Source organism: Vipera berus, assembly GCF_964194415.1.
Source record: "Vipera berus genome assembly, chromosome: Z".
Taxonomy (NCBI): Eukaryota; Metazoa; Chordata; class Lepidosauria; order Squamata; family Viperidae; genus Vipera; species Vipera berus.
Genome location: NC_138205.1, coordinates 2,910,342 through 2,927,551, shown reverse-complemented (window position 1 = coordinate 2,927,551; position 17,210 = coordinate 2,910,342). Strand labels below are relative to the sequence as shown.

At 46.1% G+C, this 17,210-nt stretch overlaps 1 protein-coding gene across 1 annotated transcript in view; it reads right to left on the bottom strand.

Annotated features, from left to right (window-relative positions):
- Positions 1 to 16,300, bottom strand: part of LOC308677380 (vesicle-associated membrane protein 2) — a 19,022-nt gene extending 2,722 nt beyond the window's left edge. Inside the window, exons 1-4 of the mRNA XM_081343683.1 lie at positions 16,228 to 16,300; positions 7,279 to 7,399; positions 3,627 to 3,785; positions 1,761 to 1,812 (exon numbers count right to left, since the gene is read on the bottom strand). Of these exons, the coding sequence (XP_081199809.1) occupies positions 1,761 to 1,812; positions 3,627 to 3,785; positions 7,279 to 7,399; positions 16,228 to 16,229 (334 nt within the window). The 5' untranslated portion in view covers positions 16,230 to 16,300. The remainder of the gene's footprint in view (positions 1 to 1,760; positions 1,813 to 3,626; positions 3,786 to 7,278; positions 7,400 to 16,227) is intronic.
- Positions 16,301 to 17,210: the final 910 nt, after the last annotated feature.

Below are 17,210 nucleotides of genomic sequence, written 5' to 3'. Positions count from 1 at the left end.
AGAGAGAGAGAGAGAGAGAGAGGAGAAGAGAGAGAGAGAGGAGAGAGAGAGAGAGAGAGAGAGAGAGAGAGAGAGAGAGAGAGAGAAGCATTTTTCTACAACAAGAATGTGAATGGCAGTAAAAAGTCCACCGTGGTTCGGAGGAGGCAAGGGAGCGGGAGGATTCGCACTCGGGACCGTCCCCGGGAAAGGCGGCGCTACCTCCCCAACGCCAGGCGAGCTCAGACACTTAGGGGACACACACACACACACGCCAAAAAAATGGCAGTACGACAAGTCAAATAAGTTAATAATAATAAGTTAATAAATAAAAGGTGAAGAGGAGAGAATCGCCAGGCAGGCCCGGGTGTGTGTGTGTGTGTGTGTGTTTGTGTGTGTGTGTGAGAAAAGTTAAGATGGGAGGAGAGATGGCAAAGACACTGAGGACTAGCAGCCTGGCCGAAGAGAATAAACGGGGGAAGCGACTCCGAAGAGGGAGAACTTCTCCCGGACCATGGAGGGTTTGTACCCGCAACTACACCCGGCTTCTTACTAAGGATCTTTCAGATTCCCGATTATCTGGAGGAGGGAAAGGGGATGGGGAGAGACGATCCAAGGTCGGGCACGCTCGGTGTGGCAGTTTCCTGGGAAGGGGGGGGAAAGGGAAGGGGGTCGGGAGCCCCACCGAATTGGGAGGGGGAATACGGACGGCAGAATCCGGCAGGCGAGTCTTGGTCCTCAAAGGTTCATCAATAAAAATCAAAGACGCTGAAAAAACACGGAGAAAGGGGGGGGGGGGCGAAACCCGGAGGGGTGAGATTCTGCGACACATAGAAAGTCTAGATAGAAATCTACAAACAGACAAAATATAATATAATATATATATATCTATATCTTATGTATATATATATATGTATATATATATGTATATATGTATAGGTATAAATAACAAATCGGGCTATTTACAAGACACCCACACGCAACGCACACTCACACACACACACACGGGGGAGGGGAGGGAGGGGCGAGGGGGTATATGGAGGGGAGCTGGCCGCTGGAAGACTTGGCCCCTTGCGCCTCTCCCGGCCGCTGTTCCTGGATGGGGAAACGTCTCGGTGAAGGTTTCACTAGGTGCTGAAGTAAACTGCCGAAGAAAAAGGGGGGGGGGGGGGGAGAAAAAAGGGGACATTTTATAGGGAGTCCTCGACATACGACCAAAATAACAAGTCGTTAGGTCATAAAATGGGTTGTTCCTGTGCTGCCCGTTTTTAATCATCTTTTTTTTCCCCCAGTCATAGGTTGTTCAGCGAATCCGGCGTTCCCCCATGACTTTGTAGGTCAGACGGTCGCAAAAAGGGACCACCTGACTCGCCCGGGACGCGGCGACGTCGTAAATACGAGTCAGTTGCCAAGCGTCGGAATTTTGATCGCGTGACACCCCCCCCCTCCTCCCTGAGATGCTGCAAGGGTCCTTAAGTGTGAAAAGCGTAAAGTCGCTTTCACACACACCCCAGTGCCGTTTGTAAACTTTTGAACGGTCGCTGAAGCGAGTCGAGGACTAAGAGTAAAAAGCTAATTCTTAACAAACTCCATACGGTCTGCCATCGCTGGCGACCTTAAGCATTGGTTAAAAAAAACACACACACAACACGGGGTTTGTGATAATTCGGATCAACCTCCCGGCAGCCGGATTCCAAATGGGGCTCAATTCCCGAGCCACGTTCAAGGCCCTTTTCCTGTCTGCCTCCCCATCACCCCGTCTTTTGCAAAGGGTCACTCACCAATGATGATGATCAAGATAATGGCGCATATCACCCCCAGGATTATCATCATCTGTCATGGGAAAGAAGGACAGACAGGTGTGTGAAGGGTCGTAAATCGGTTGGGATCTGATCAGAGAGAGAAGCAAACTGGAATCAAGGAGAAACGTCCTAATGCGGAGGACAATTAACCAGTGGAACGGCTTGCCACCGGAAATCGTGGGCGGTTCATCCCAGGAGGTTTTTTTTAAAAAGAGACTGTCTGAGATGGCATAGGGTCTCCTGCTTGAGCAGGAGGGGAGGGGGGGGCTGGACTAGAAGACCTCCAAAGTCCCTTTCCAGCTCTTTTGCTATTCTAAACAGGGCAACGTCTGCATTGCATCAATTGACACCACAAGGGAACAATTTCCCATCTAAAGCAAAACCTCTCCTAGAACTTTTCAGACCTAAGTCCTTTCGGGTCCTAAAACTAGCTTTTCTTCCACTCCCAGAATTCCCCAGCCAGCAAGGGTTTACTCCGGAATTCAGCACGGAGAAGACAAGAACAAGCATCACATTGTTTTTCAATTGGGTCACTTTCTTAGTAGAGGGTGGGAATCCGGTCGACGTAATATATCTTGAAGGCGGCAAAAGTGAGGGGGGAAAAAAAAACCAACAAACCAGGACAAGGTAAATTAAGAAAACGAGTTTCAAGGTGGGCTGGATGGCATGGCAATTAAGTAGGAAACTGATATGCTGGCTGGGGAATTCTGGGAGTTGTAGTCCGGCCAGCTTCGAGTCGTTCCAATTGAGATCGACTGCTAGAGAACCCAGAAGACTGTCGCTACATATATCCAGAAGATTACCAGGACCCTGTGGCTGGGCCTGCTTTCAAGGGGGGGGGGTCCTCATCAAGTTCACACTCTTCCCAAACCTGATTCTATGCAGATGATCACCAGAAGGCCCCGACGGACCACCTGGGAAACTGGGTATCAAACAGATCCAGGTAATCGCAGAGATCACGGAGGGAGAGCAGAATTCCTACCAAAAGCCAGCGTGCCTCCCCCCCCCACCGAACATCCTCTTCCCATTTTTAAATCCAGCCAAATCCTGGGATCTCTTCCCCAAACCTTCTCTGCACAGGTGTTCCTCTTTTCACCCGTATTTCTCTCTGATCGCTTCGAGAAGATTTCTTTTTTTCTTTCTTTTTTTGCACTGAATTTTAAAAGAATCGAGTGGGGATTTTCTGTCTGATCCATTGCCGGGAGAAGCTCAAACAGGGAGAACAATTAATCCAGGGGTCTTCAAACTTGGCCCTTTTATGATTTGTGGACTTCAACTCCCAGAATTCTTGAAGTCCACAAGCAGGGGTCTTCAAACATGGCCCTGGCTGAGGAATTCTGGGAGTTGAAGTCCACAAGTCACAAAAGAGCCAAGGTGGCCTACCCCTGGTCTAGAGTCTCTTGTTTGAGCAGGGGGTTGGACTAGAAGACCTACAAGGTCCCTTCCGAATCTGTTATTCCCTAGAGGAGTGATGCAAGGTCCTTTAAACTCAAAAAGTCCAGGCTTCCATTTATTTAATTGAATAGTCTTATCTGGTGGTCGCTTCCAAGAACCTGGCATTAAGGAGAAACTTCTTAACAATGAGGACTATTACCCAGTGGAATAGCTTGCCGTCAGAGGTTGTGGGTGTTCCATCACTGGAGGTTTTTAAGAAGAGACTGGATAGCCACTTGTCTGAAATGGAGTAAGGGGATCTTGCTCAAGCAGGGGGTTCTAGATGACCTCCAAGGTCCCTTCCAGCTCTGAATCTATGATCCTATTACAATCTCTTTAACCTCAGAGGTCTTCACCGAAGAACGAGGTTTGCGGGCGAGGAGCGTCATTCCCCACCCACCCCCATCCTACCTTTAGGTTCTTCCACCAGTATTTGCGCTTAAGCTTGGCGGCGCTGGTTTCGAATTGGGATGCTCCGGCTTGAAGGGCATCGGCACGGTCGTCCAGCTCCGAAAGTTTCTGATCTCTCTCGAGGACCTTATCTACGTTCACTCGCATGATGTCCACGACCTGGAGGGAAAGAGAGAGACGCCGGGGAGGTGAGCGACGTAGCAGAAGGCAGCACAAGAACCACGAAGCAGGTGCCGAAGCCGAGAGAAGAGCGGATCAAACGAAGCGACCATGATCAGCAGGTCGCCCCCCTCATTCACGGTCACCTCTTTGGGGTGACTTTGGACCCATCTAGGGTCTCCCTGGCAGAGCGAAACTAGCCATGGGTAGCGGAGGTCCGCTCTCCCGCGGCCATGTGCTACAGGCACAAACCCAGAAGTCATCTATAACATAAAGGACCCCACAGACCTCCTACTCTTCCTCCTCCCCTCTTGCAAACCCCAATCCTTTCTAGACCTGCTGATGTTCCCTAGTCGGGTCCTGAAACGTCTGCAAGGGAACCGCCAAGCTCAGAGAGGGCACCAAGGACCCCACAGAATTCGAGAAGATTGACACGCAGTGGTCACCTGGCTTCCAAGAATCTGGAACTAAGGAGAAACTTCCTGACAGTGAGGACAATTAACCAGTGGAACAACTTGCCTCCAGAGGTCGTGGGCGCTCCATCACTGGAGGTTTTTAAGAAGAGACTGGACAGTCACCTGTCTGAGATGTCACAGGTTCTCCCGCTTCAGCAGAGGGCTGGACTAGAAGACCTCCAAGGTCCCTTTCAGCTCTATCCTGATTGAATATTCCAATTTTGGCTTACTGGCAGGTGGGACTTTGTTGCGCTGAGCGACCGGTCAGGGTTCTGGCTTCAACTCTTAGAGCCCCGTAACAGGGGTGTGAATTTAGAGGGACCCTCGCAAGGGTGAACACCTTGAATATGGAAGGATCTTGCCCTTTACCACCGACCCAGTATGCCGGACGTTCCGACGGTCACACTTGGGAACTGCGGATGGTTCAGAGACAAAGTCCTAGAACAAACTGAGGCACCAACACAAGTTTGCTCAAGGTGAGGGAGCACGGGAGTGCCCGGGGTGGATGGTGTGCCCCCGAACAGCTCTGGCGACCCTCTTTTTATTAGGCTGTTTCATTTGGGAGGGGGAAAGTACACATGAGGAATTAACATAAAGGAAAACATAACTCATTGCATACATCTGCTAATGAACATATGTGAGGTCAAAGGAAACAATAAAACATAGTTTATGCTAACAGAGAACTGATAATGAAGAGGGTAAAGGTCATTACAGGAAACAATAATGCATAGCTTATCATATTACAAATGCTAACAGAGAATACAAGGGTTGTCATCAGTCAAGAAGGCATATCTTAACTTGAAAGGCATGACTTGAAAGGCATGACTTGAAAAACATAACTTGAAACATGACTTGAAACATAACTTGAAACATAAACAATTATAAAAGACAAGTCTTGTTATAAATGAAGCAGAGGACAAAGGTTTATCACAGGAATGCAGACTTAAATGGGGGAAGGCAGAGGCCCCATCTTGAAGCAAGGACAACTATGAACAAGTGTTAAGAGATTTATCACTACAACTCAAGAATGCAAAACTGTATAACTTTTAATATAGAAATTAAAAGGGTCTTTTGGAGTCTGGGATAATTACAGGACTTAATTTTCAGGAGACAATATTTATTTTATTTTTATTTTATTAAATTTATATACCGCCCTATTCCCGTAGGACTCAGGGCGGTTTACAGGGAAAATTAAAAGCATAACATACAAAAATTAAAATCAGTTAAAACAATTAATTAATTCAAGTCCCCGAAATTTAAAACTAAAACCCAATTAAAATTAAAACCCCTCAGTCTGGGCCAGACAGCTCGAAGAGCCAGGTTTTCAGGTCCCGGCGAAATGAACGAAGGTCGGGGGCAGTCCTAGGTTCCGTGGGAAGTTGGTTCCATAGGGCCGGCGCGCCCACAGAGAACGCTCTTCCCCTGGGAATAACCCGCCGGCATTCCTTAACCGGCGGCACCCTGAGAAGGCCCTCCCTGTGGAAGCGCACAGGACGATGGGAAGTTGATGCCGGCAGCAGGTGTTCCCTTAGATAATCCGGACCCAAGCCATTTAGGGCTTTATAGGTCATTACCAGCACCTTGAATCTCACCCGGAGGGCAACCGGAAGCCAATGCAGCTCGCGGAGAAGAGGTGTTACATGGGAGTATCAGGAAACCCCCATCACAACCCACGCGGCTGCATTCTGCACCAGTTGAAGCCTCCGAGTGGTCCTCAAGGGCAGCCCCATGTAGAGAGCGTTGCAGTAGTCTAGCCGGGAGGTCACGGGAAAACGAGGGGAAAAGGTTACCTACCAGATGGAGGAGTTATTATATTATTGCTGTTTAATTTTTTGGGGGGGTGGGGTGGGGCTTTTCGTGTACAGTCTTAGCTGAAATTAAATCAGGCTCAATTTCAATCTCGGTTTTGTTTTATAGATTTGGAAGTGTGTGAGCCCACCGCCCGGCACCACTGAGGGCCAGGTTGAAACCTTATTTAGACCTTCTGCCAACGGTTGCAGGACAGGTAAGTCCTCGACTTACAGCAGTTCCATTTAGTGAGCGTTTCAAAGTTACGACGGCACTGGAAAAAAGAGGACGGTTTTTTTCACAGTTACGACCTTTGCAGCCTTCCCCCACGGTCGCGTGATCAAAATTCAAATTTCCCTGGCGACTGGTTCATGCTTATGACGGTTGCTGCCTCCCAAGGTCACGTGATCCCCTTTTGCGACCGTCTGACAAGCAAAGTCAACGGGGAGGCCGGATTTGCGTAACAACCTGGGTTACTGACTTAGGCGGGAAAGGTCAGCTGGGTGACTTTGAGCCAATCACCAGGAGACGGTGAGTTCTAGTCCCGCTTTAGGCATGAAAGCCGTCTGGGTGACTTTGAGCCAATCACCGGGAGATGATGAGTTCTAGTCCCGCCTTAGGCACGAAAGCCCAATGGGTGACTTTGAGCCAATCACCAGGAGATGGTGAGTTCTAGTCCCGCCTTAGGCACAAAAGCCGTCTGGGTGACTCTGAGCCAATTACCAGGAGACGGCAAGTTCTAGTCCCGCCTTAGGCATGAAAGCCAACTGGAGGACTTTGAGCCAATCACCAGGAGATGGCGAGTTCTAGTCCCGCCTTAGGCATGAAAGGCCAGCTGGGCTACCAGCTGGGCTACCCTCTATCTCTGACCAACCCACCTCGCAGGGCTGTCGTTGCAGACCAAATAAGAATGAAACTAAATATTTGATTTAGATAGCATTTAGGCTTTAGAGAATTAGCTGTCCTCCATCTTGACTTGTCTACAAAACAGTAATAAAGGCGGGATATAAATGAACACAGACAAACGTAGCCGTTTGTGAGCGGGACAGGAGGCACATACGTTGAATAAAAAATCAAAAATAAAAATAAATACATTTTATTACCGGTTTTGGGGTGTGTGTCTTCTCGGGACCGTGCGCTTTCGGCACCCCTCGCAAAGAGGGGCACAAGATGTCCAACCCCCCCACACACACACCTCGGGAGCCATGTTCCCCTCCCCTAGCAGGGACTTCAGGTCCCAGAATCCTCACCTCATCCACTTGAGCCTGGGTTTGCTGGAGCCTCCGGTTGCTGGTGAGGTTGGGCGGTGGGGCGGGAGGACCCCCGGCCTCTCCTCCGGCAGCCGCGGGTGGTACAGCAGCATTAGCCGACCTGAAAGAAGACGAGGGTGTGATTTTTTTTCTCACACACCACACACACAAACAGACACACACGGGGCAGCTTAAAAACAAAGAGGGGGGTGCTGTGGGCTTTGCAAGACCCCTTCCCTACAGGTGCAAAGAACCCCACCTGAATCTGGAGAAACCCACCTGGGTTGGGATCCATTCGTTGCAACTGTTTCTCGCTAATCCGACCTCAACAAAAAATTCATAGGCAAGAATTACCTATCTAACTAAGCCTTGTTCTTAAGGTCCCAGAATCCCCCAGCCAGCTGGTCACTGCTGAGGATTCTGGGAGGCGAAGGCCACCCATCTAGGCATCGGCGAGTTTGGGAAGAAGAGGTGCAGGCCTAAGAAAGTCTTTGGAGCCCTTCTTGTGAATGGGAACAGGCAGGGCTGGTTCAAATCCCCGATCGGACCCCGAATTTGGGGCTAGATGAGTGGACTTCAACTCCCAGAATTCCCTAGACAGCCTGCTTTAAGATGGGTGGGCTTCAATTCCCAGAACTGCCCAGACATTATGCTTTAAGACGGGTAGATGTCAACTCCCAGAATTCCCCGGCCATCATACTTTAAGATACATGGCCTTTGACACCCAGAATTCCCTAGACAGCCTGCTTTAAGATGGGTGGGCTACAATTCCCAGAACTGCCCAGACATTATGCTTTAAGACGGGTAGATGTCAACTCCCAGAATTCCCCGGCCATACTTTTAGATAAATGGCCTTTGCCACCCAGAATTCCGCAGCCAGCCTGCTTTAAGATGAGTGGACTTCGACTCCGAGAATTCCCCAGCTTTCTCCCACCCTCCCTTCAAACCGCCCCCACTTTTATGCTAGTGATTTTAAAGGCGTAATGTGAAATTTCTTCTCGTTTTGGAAGTGCTTTCTTAAAATATATAGGCCTAGCTTGCCTTTGAGAGTTTCAGCTGTATAAAAGGGCCCCGTTCAGACAGTAGCGGGAATAGCTGTGTAATTAGAGGGATGGCGTTAAGAAAAAGAGCTTTAGACTTAATCCCTGGAAAGGGATTAACAAACCGAGATTAATAGGAAAGTAGTAGTGCAGTTGTAGTAGCCGTCTCTACATGATCAAAAGAAAATTGGAAATATCTTCGTTAGGTGACAAGATGCCCTAAGGGCTTGGAATCAGAGTGTGGAACAGGAGTCTTCAAACTTGGCCCTTTGATGACTTGTGGACTTCAACTCCCAGAATTCCTCAGCCAGCGTGAGGGAACTATGATCCTTTGATGACTTGTGGACTCCCAGAATTCCTCAGCCAGCGTGAGGGAACTATGACCCTTTGATGACTTGTGGACTTCAACTCCCAGAATTCCTCAGCCAGCGTGAGGGAACTATGACCCTTTGATGACTTCTGGACTTCAACTCCCAGAATTACTCAGCCAGCATCAGGGAACTATGACCCTTTGATGACTTGTGGACTTCAACTCCCAGAATTCCTCAGCAAGCGTGAGGGAACTATGTCCCTTTGATGACTTGGGGACTTTAGTGACCGTTCAAAGTTACAATGGCAGTGAAAAAAATGACATGACCTTTTTTCACACTTATGATGGTCGCAACGTGCCCTGATCCCCTTTTACGACCTTCTGACAAGCAAAGTCAAGGGGGGGGGAGCCAGGCTCACTTAACAACAGTGTCACTCCCTTAACAAAACTGCAGTGATCCGCTTAACGGCAGCGGCAAGAAAGGTCGTAAAAATGGGGTGAAACTCACTTAACAAAAGCCTCGCTTGACAACAGAAATTTTGGGCTTATTAATTGTCGTACGTCAAGGACTACCTGTATTGGATAGATAATAGGTTACATTCAGACTTGTAGAATTTTGCTCCCATTTCATAAAAGGAAGCCGGGTTTTTAGCACCAAAGCCGAATTCTTTCTAGCAGATGCAAACGGCGGCTCAGAAATCCTTTATTTTCAGAAATATTTGCCAAACAGACTCAATCATCCAGGCCAAAAATAACTAAAATGTTGGGAGTTACGGCAACTGGACCAGAATTTGTTAATCTGAGATGTCTTGCTGCTCATCCAAGCAACTTCATCAATAATAATAATAATAATAATAATAATAATAATAATAATAATAATAATAATAATAATAATAATAATAATAGAAAGACTGTGGCAAAGGCAAGCAAGGGTGGTACCAATAGTCATAGGGGCCTTGGGTGCCATCCCAAAACAACTGGAGCACCACTTGAACACCATCATCGGCATTGACAAATTCGCCATTAGTCAATTGCAAAAGGCGGCCTTACTAGGAACGGCTTCCATCCTGTGACGAGATCTGTAATACCATCAAACATCCACATCTGCCTATCCCAGGTCCTTGGTAAGGATTCGATAGGTAGACAAAAATGCCAAATCCAGTCTCAACATCTGGCTGACTGTGAGATGATCAATGATAATGATAATAATGATAATAACAACAACAATAACAAAGACAGGGAGAGAGATGTTGGAAATGTACCAACTCTTCACACAGCAACTTCAGGGGTTTCTCCCCAAAATGAATTGTCTGAGATGGTGTAGGTTCTCTTGTTTGAGCAGGGGGCTGGACTAGAAGACCTCCAAGGTCCCATTCTATTCTATTCTATTCTATTCTATTCTATTCTATTCTATTCTATTCTATTCTATTCTATTCTATTCTATTCTATTCTATTCTATTCTATTCTATTCTATTCTATTCTATTCTGTTCTGTTCTTCTATTTTATTCCATTTTATTTTATTCTATTCTATTCCTTTTTTATTCTGTTCCTTTTCTATCCCTATTCCTATTCCTATTCCCATTCCATTCCATTCTATTATTATTTTCAGAAGGACGAAAGCTGGCAGGGGTTTTTCCCCACCCACCCCAATAATTTACAAAAAAGGGCATGATCTGCCTTCCTCCAGCCACCACCCCCCACTCCCCAGATGGATCCGGATCCCCTCCAGGTTGAGTTTGCTGTCAACCTTCCTGCAACCAACAGGATGACTCAGTGGCCACTTCTGGGAACGCGGCAGGATTTCAATGCTTCTGTTCAAGGATGACTAAGGATGCTCAGAGCAGGATTGGAGCACGAGGTCCCCACCGTGACATCGCCGACAGCTCTGATCCCGAGACTCGCATGCACATCGCCCCCCCTAATAAGCAACACCATCCGGACCAACCCTTCCAGATGCTACCAAGGACTTGCTAGGAAGCCCAAAGCAATGCAGAGAATGTAAGCATTTAAACCCCGGCCGCTTGCAAAGCTCTCTCCTCTTTTGTAAAAACTGCTCAGGTTACTAGTCCTCACCATGCAAACCGAGGAAGGGATGGGATGGGATAAGATGGGGTGGAGTGGAGTGGAGTGGAATGGAATAGAATTACAAATAGAATAGAATAGAATAAATAGAACACAATAGAATAGAATTACAAATAGAATAGAATAGAATATAGAAATAGAGCAGAACAGAGCAGAATGGAATGGAATGGAATAACAAATAGAATAGAATAAATAGAACACAACAGAATAGAATTACAAATAGAATAAAATAGAATATAGAAATAGAGCAGAATAGAGCAGAATGGAATGGAATGGAATAGAATAACAAATAGAATAGAATAGAATAGAACGCAACAGAATAGAATTACAAATAGAACAGAATATAGAAATAGAGCGGAATAGAGTGGAATAGAATAGAATAGAATAGAATAGAATAGAATAGAATAGAATAGAATAGAATAGAATAGTATAACAAATAGAATAGAATAAATAGAATGCAACAGAATAGAATTACAAATAGAATAGAATATAGAAATAGAGCGGAATAGAATAGAATAGAATAACAAATAGAATAGAATAAATAGAACGCAACAGAATAGAATTACAAATAGAATAGAATAGAATATAGAAATAGAGCGGAATAGGGATAGGAATAGAATAGAATAGAAGCTGGAAGGGACCTTGGAGGTCTTCTAGTCTAGCCCCCCACTCAATCAGGAGAACCTATACCATTTCAGATGACTATCTCGCCTCTTCTTAAAAACTCCCAAGGATGGAGCGCCCACTGGTTTAGTTCAATGCATTTGAAGCACCATCCTTCCGTTTTCAAATAAACCAGCTCTTTTCCCAGGCTGTGGAATGAAATTGCCAGAAGTAACCACGTTAGGAAACCACTATCAAATAAATCTATACCTTTATACAGATAGGGGGCTCTGCATTGAACAGCCAGAAATCTCTCATTTATATTCAAGAACTGGCTGGCTATTTACAGTCATTCCTAATTTTATTGATGATCTGAGGGCTAAATATATATTAGGATACAAATCTATTTACTGCTGCTTGTTGTGGCTCCGATGGGCATGCAAAAAATAAATGAATAAATAAAAATCCCAGCCACTCAAATCCCAAAACCAGGAAGCAAAAGCTTTAAACGTGTTAAAATCCACATTTTAAAAAGAAGCAGACTCGCCAATAACAAGCTGGGCTTCGAACAGAGCCGTCCATTTGCCAAGAAAATATTAGACATATATCTCCTGCCTGGCGTTATTTGTAAAAAAATAATAAAGCAGGATAAAAACAAACAAATAAAGAAGCTCTCTTTTTATGACCCTGTAAAAGCGTTAATTCAGGGTAGCAAATATTCATTGATAAATATTTCCAGAGCAGGCATGGTACCAAAAAATATTTCCTAAGGGGAAAAAAATTGATCTATATAAATGTAGATCTCTCTCTCTCTCTCTCTGTGTCGGTCTATATCTCTATATCTATCTATCTCTATCTATCTGTCTCTATCTATCTATCTATCATCTATCTATCTATCTATCTATCTATCATCTATCTATCTATCATCTATCTATCTATCTATCTATCTATCCACACACACACACACACATAAATAAATAAAAATAAATTCAGATATCGGCTTGTTGTATGGAGACAGACACAGCACCAATTATCTATCTATCTATCTATCTATCTATCTATCTATCTATCTATCTATCTATCATCTATCTATCTATCATCTATCTATCTATCTACCTATCTATCCACACACACACACACACAAATAAATAAAAATAAATTCAGATATCGGCTTGTTGTATGGAGACAGACACAACACCAATTGCCCACTGAACAATGAACACAACTGCAGAGAAAGCAACACACACATTCAAGGGTGGCAAGCAAGCAATAATAATAATAATAATAATAATAATAATAATAATAATAATAATAATAAATCTGGATTTTTATTATTCGTGGGAAATAAACAGAAACAAAGGAAGACCAAGAAGAGAGAAAAGACTCAAAGTTATCTCAGAGTCTCCAAGGTGAGTGGCTGAGTCTTAAGAGGCGAGCAAACCAAGCCGGATTAAGAAGCAATTCATTTTTTGTATTTTCTCAACCTGAGTTTAAAACAGGTGGACTTCAATTCCCAGAATTCCCCAGCCCGCTGGCTAGGGAATTCTGGGAGTTGAAGTCCACCCGTCTTAAACTCACTGAGGTTGAGTCACACTGATCCAGCGGTTATTCTATATATAAGGCCGAACCATTGTGAGTATGACACAGCCCACCAAGAATGCAACTCATTGTCTGCAAAAGCAGAAACAATGGAGAAGAATCACCAGGCTGCAGTTCAACTGGCTTAGCGCTCTGTAACAAGAGGCTTTGTTCAGGCTATCAGCCACTCTGCCCTCTGCAGATCCGGCTGTCGGCCCAGATTTAAATCAGATCCACCCACGGAGATTGCGAATTCGAATCCCACCGACAAAAGGGGGGGGGGAGAGGGGGAAAAATTTACATTATTGTAGCTTTCTCCCAGCTGGTATATGATGTTTTTTTTTAAAGAGAGGAAGGAAAGAAGGATTGTAAAACGAGAGTTTTCTGGGGTTTTTTTTTAATTAAGCTTTCTAACCTCAACCGCCTGTTAGATCACAACTTCCTTCCAATTCAAGGTTTTGCGATTATTTATAAACCTCCCTGTCTCAAATCACAGCTTTGCAATTTGAAGGTGCCGGATCTTCCTAAGGATGGAAATATGGATCACACGGAGCAAAACACAGAAGGAAGGTGCAAAAAAAGGGTCCCAGGATTTTTTTTTTGGGGGGGGGGGAGGGAATTGCTAATAAAAACCACTCTTTGCAGGGAAAAGAACTGGGATTACTACAGAAAGGCATGGGAAAAAATTTTTTTGAAACGAAAAACAAAAACGAAATTAGGGCATGGGCTTTCCTTTCTTGACGTGGCGAGACGGGTGGGCAGATCAATTCAATGAATTAAAATGAATAAAAGTGGCCTTTAAAAAAAAGGGGAGGGGGAGTTGCGATACGATTGCGAGGAAGAACGAACGGAATATTTCTGATTTATTATTTTTTTTGCCCATGATGATTCAGCAGCTGCAGGAAGCCGCTGGTGTTTATTCTATGCAGTCTTTCCACTCAATCCCCTTGTTAGAAAATAATAATAATGACAAAAAAAACAGCTTATCGCAACAGGTTAAAGAGATACGAGGCCCTTAAATCCCATCTGATAATCACGAATATTGTCAGATTTTGGCTTTTTTTTTTTAAACCTTCTATTCAAACGGCGATGCTTCTGTTCCATATGTGCATTCCCGGATCGCAATCACGGAATAGCCATTTCCTACATATTATTTCCCAAGAGGTCTGTGGCTTTATTTTTTTTCCCCCACCAGACCTCGGTGGCGCTCTGCACGATCCCAGGAGCATCTTTACAAACTTAGAAGGAGCATTCCTATTTATTCCGCCTCCCAAGCATGCAATTTTCAATCAGGGCTATTTTTAAGACGGGGTGGACTTCAATTCCCAGAATTCCCCAGCCAGTCCACCCATCTTATAATGGCCAAGGTTTTGGAGCACCAATAAAATATGGCTTCTCTGCTTTCTCACTTCCTTTCCAATCGCCAATTCGGTGCCATCCAGATGTTAAAAACCGTCATTCCCAGCTGAATAGCAAGCCCCATAAAATGTCTCCTCCCCCCCCCCGCCCCGGACTCTGCCTTTCCCTGCATTTTAGGCAGGGGCAAAACACCTATTATTATTATTTTCTCTGCATCACCCCTCTACCCATCTTCCACTCCCCAACCGCTCGCACCAATGCACTTTCATCCCTTTGCAAATTCCATTTTTTGGGGTTGTTTTTGTTTTTTGCATCCTTAACGGAGCAATCCCACCCAGCCAGGGGGGGATTGAGAAGCCAAAACAGGATGGCTGTCATCCCACCCACCCCAAACTTTGGAAAATAAACAAACAAACTGCATCGAAAAACCATAGCGGGGGGGGGGAGGAGGAAAGGGAGGTTTTTTTATATATTTTTAGCATCCTCCATCTGCCCGTTTGCAAAATCTAAAAATACTCCAAAAGGGGAGAAGGGAGGCTGCGACTGTCTTAGAGGCACCACCCAATAATAATAATAACAACAACAACAATAATAAAATCACCTCTTGGTGCCCCATCCTTTCACATCAGACCTTTTGTTCACTCCTGGCCGCTCGAAATAGAGGTGTTATTGCAAATGTATATACCCGCCCCCCCAAATTTTCACCATTTGCCATTCCCAGGGGGGAAAGAAAAGGCATTTTTACAGCCCCCCCACTTTCCACCTGTATGCAAAATAGGCGTAAATACTGCTTTTTTTCCTGCTTTTGATCCTCTCCACCCTTTTGGGGGGGCTGTTTGCTCGGCAGGTGCCGATGACCCGCCCCCCCCGGTTAATTTGCACAAATGAGAGCCAGACGACCCTCCATATATAGATGCATACAGGCATGCACACGTACGGATGTGTGAATTACAACGGGAGGGGTGCAATTAAATTGCACGCCTTGATCTCCACCCTAGATCAAAGGCGGCGGGGTGGTGGTGGTGGTGGTGGGGAACCCTCTAAAAACCTTAAATGCAAAAAAAATGGCATTTTGCATTCAAAAGGCAGCATCGCCTTCCCCCCCCTCCCCTTTCTAGCCCCCGCCTCTTTTTGCACGTTTGCAAAAGAAAAGACGGAGCGTGCAAGATGACCTCATTTATTCCTGGGAAGGAATGAATAATTTTTTTAAAGTGCAATATTACCTATAGGGTGTTTTTTTTTTCTTCACCCCAGGCGGGTGGGGGGCGTTGGAAAGGGTCATCTCCCCGGTTTTCAAGATTTTGGGGGGAGGAGGAATGTTTAAAAGGACCCTCCATTTTAGGGGGGCAGCTGTTTATTCATTGGGTTCTTGCGACGGCGATCCGGTGGGGGGGGAGGAAGAGAGAGAGCTTAAAGCCATGTCCCCCCTTGTGTTTTTTTATTTGGGGATGGGGTGCATGAACGCAGCACCCCCCCTTAGATCTGAACCCCTCCTTTTTTCATCACCCTCGGACTATTGGACGGGGGGGGGAAACAAGAGATCAAGGAGGAGGCATCCAATTGCATCAAAAAAGGGGGGCAGCGAGGTTGCTTTATGTATTTATCTCTCGCTAGCCCCCTCCTCATTCACGCCCTTCACCAAAAGCCCCCCCCCAGGCCAAAACCAGAAAAATGCGTGGGAGAGCCGCTCGCCTATGCACCCGGTCCAATGCAAGTCGGGGAGCCGTGCACGCCGTCCACCTCCTTGCAACGACCCTTCCCCCATCTAGGGAAGCAAAAAAACAAAAAAAAAACACGCGACCCTCCCTACCATCCCCACCATCCCCACCACCACCATTGCAGGTGGGCGGCTGAGCCGCGCGGCGGAGATAATGGTGTGCACCTGCCTTTATGCAAGCTCTCTTGCGTGCACCTGCCTTTATGCAAGCCGGGGAGCATTGCACACCGGTGCCCGCCTTGCATCGGACGCTACTTACATCTCGGAGGACGCGGGCTGTGGCGGGCGGTCAGTGGCGGCGGCGGCTGCGAGGCTCGCGCTCCCCGAATGAAGCTGCTGGCTTCGGCAGAGGCAGCAAAATGGCCGCCGAGCTGTCACATCCGGGCATTTCAGAGAGGGGAGGGGGGGAGAAAGGAGAGGAGGGAGAAGGAGGCCGCCATCTTGGTGGGGATCCTTTTCACTCCTTTTCTGAGTGGAGAAGCGAAGGGAAGCACTCTAAAATTTCTGTAAAATCCACTCCAAACCTGGCAGTAACCTCCCAAGTGGAGGGGTGGGGGGGGAAGAAATCCTCATTGTCTGAAATGGCCTACGCTCTCCTGCTTGAGCAGGGGGCTGGACTAGAAGACCTCCAAGGTCCCTTCCAGCTTCTATTCTGATTGATTCACTGATACCCTTGATTGATTGATTGAAATGGTACAGGTTCTCCTGCTTGAGCAGGGGGCTGGACTAGAAGACCTCCAAGGTCCCTTCCAGCTTCTATTCTGATTGATTGAAATGATATAGGTTCTTCTGCTTGAGCAGGGGGCTGGACTAGATGACCTCCAAGGTCCCTTCCAGCTCTATTCTCATTGATTCATTGAAATGATATAGGTTCTTCTGCTTGAGCAGGGGGCTGGACTAGATGACCTCCAAGGTCCCTTCTAGCTCTTTTCCCATTGATTCATTGATTGATTAAGTGAATCACTGCAGTTGTTTAGTAAGATGATTGTTAAATGACTTTCGCTTCCCCTATTAACTTTGCTTATCAGGTCAAACTGTTCAGAGAGAAACAATTTGGAATTAAGGAGAAACTTCCTGACGGTGAGGACAATTAACCAGTGGAACAGCTTGCCACCTGAAATTGTGGGTGCTCCATCACTGGAGATTTTTAAGAAGAGGCTAGACAATCATTTGTCTGAGATGGTATAGGTTCTCCTGCTTGAGCAGGGGGCTGGACTAGATGATCTACAAGGTCCCTTCCAG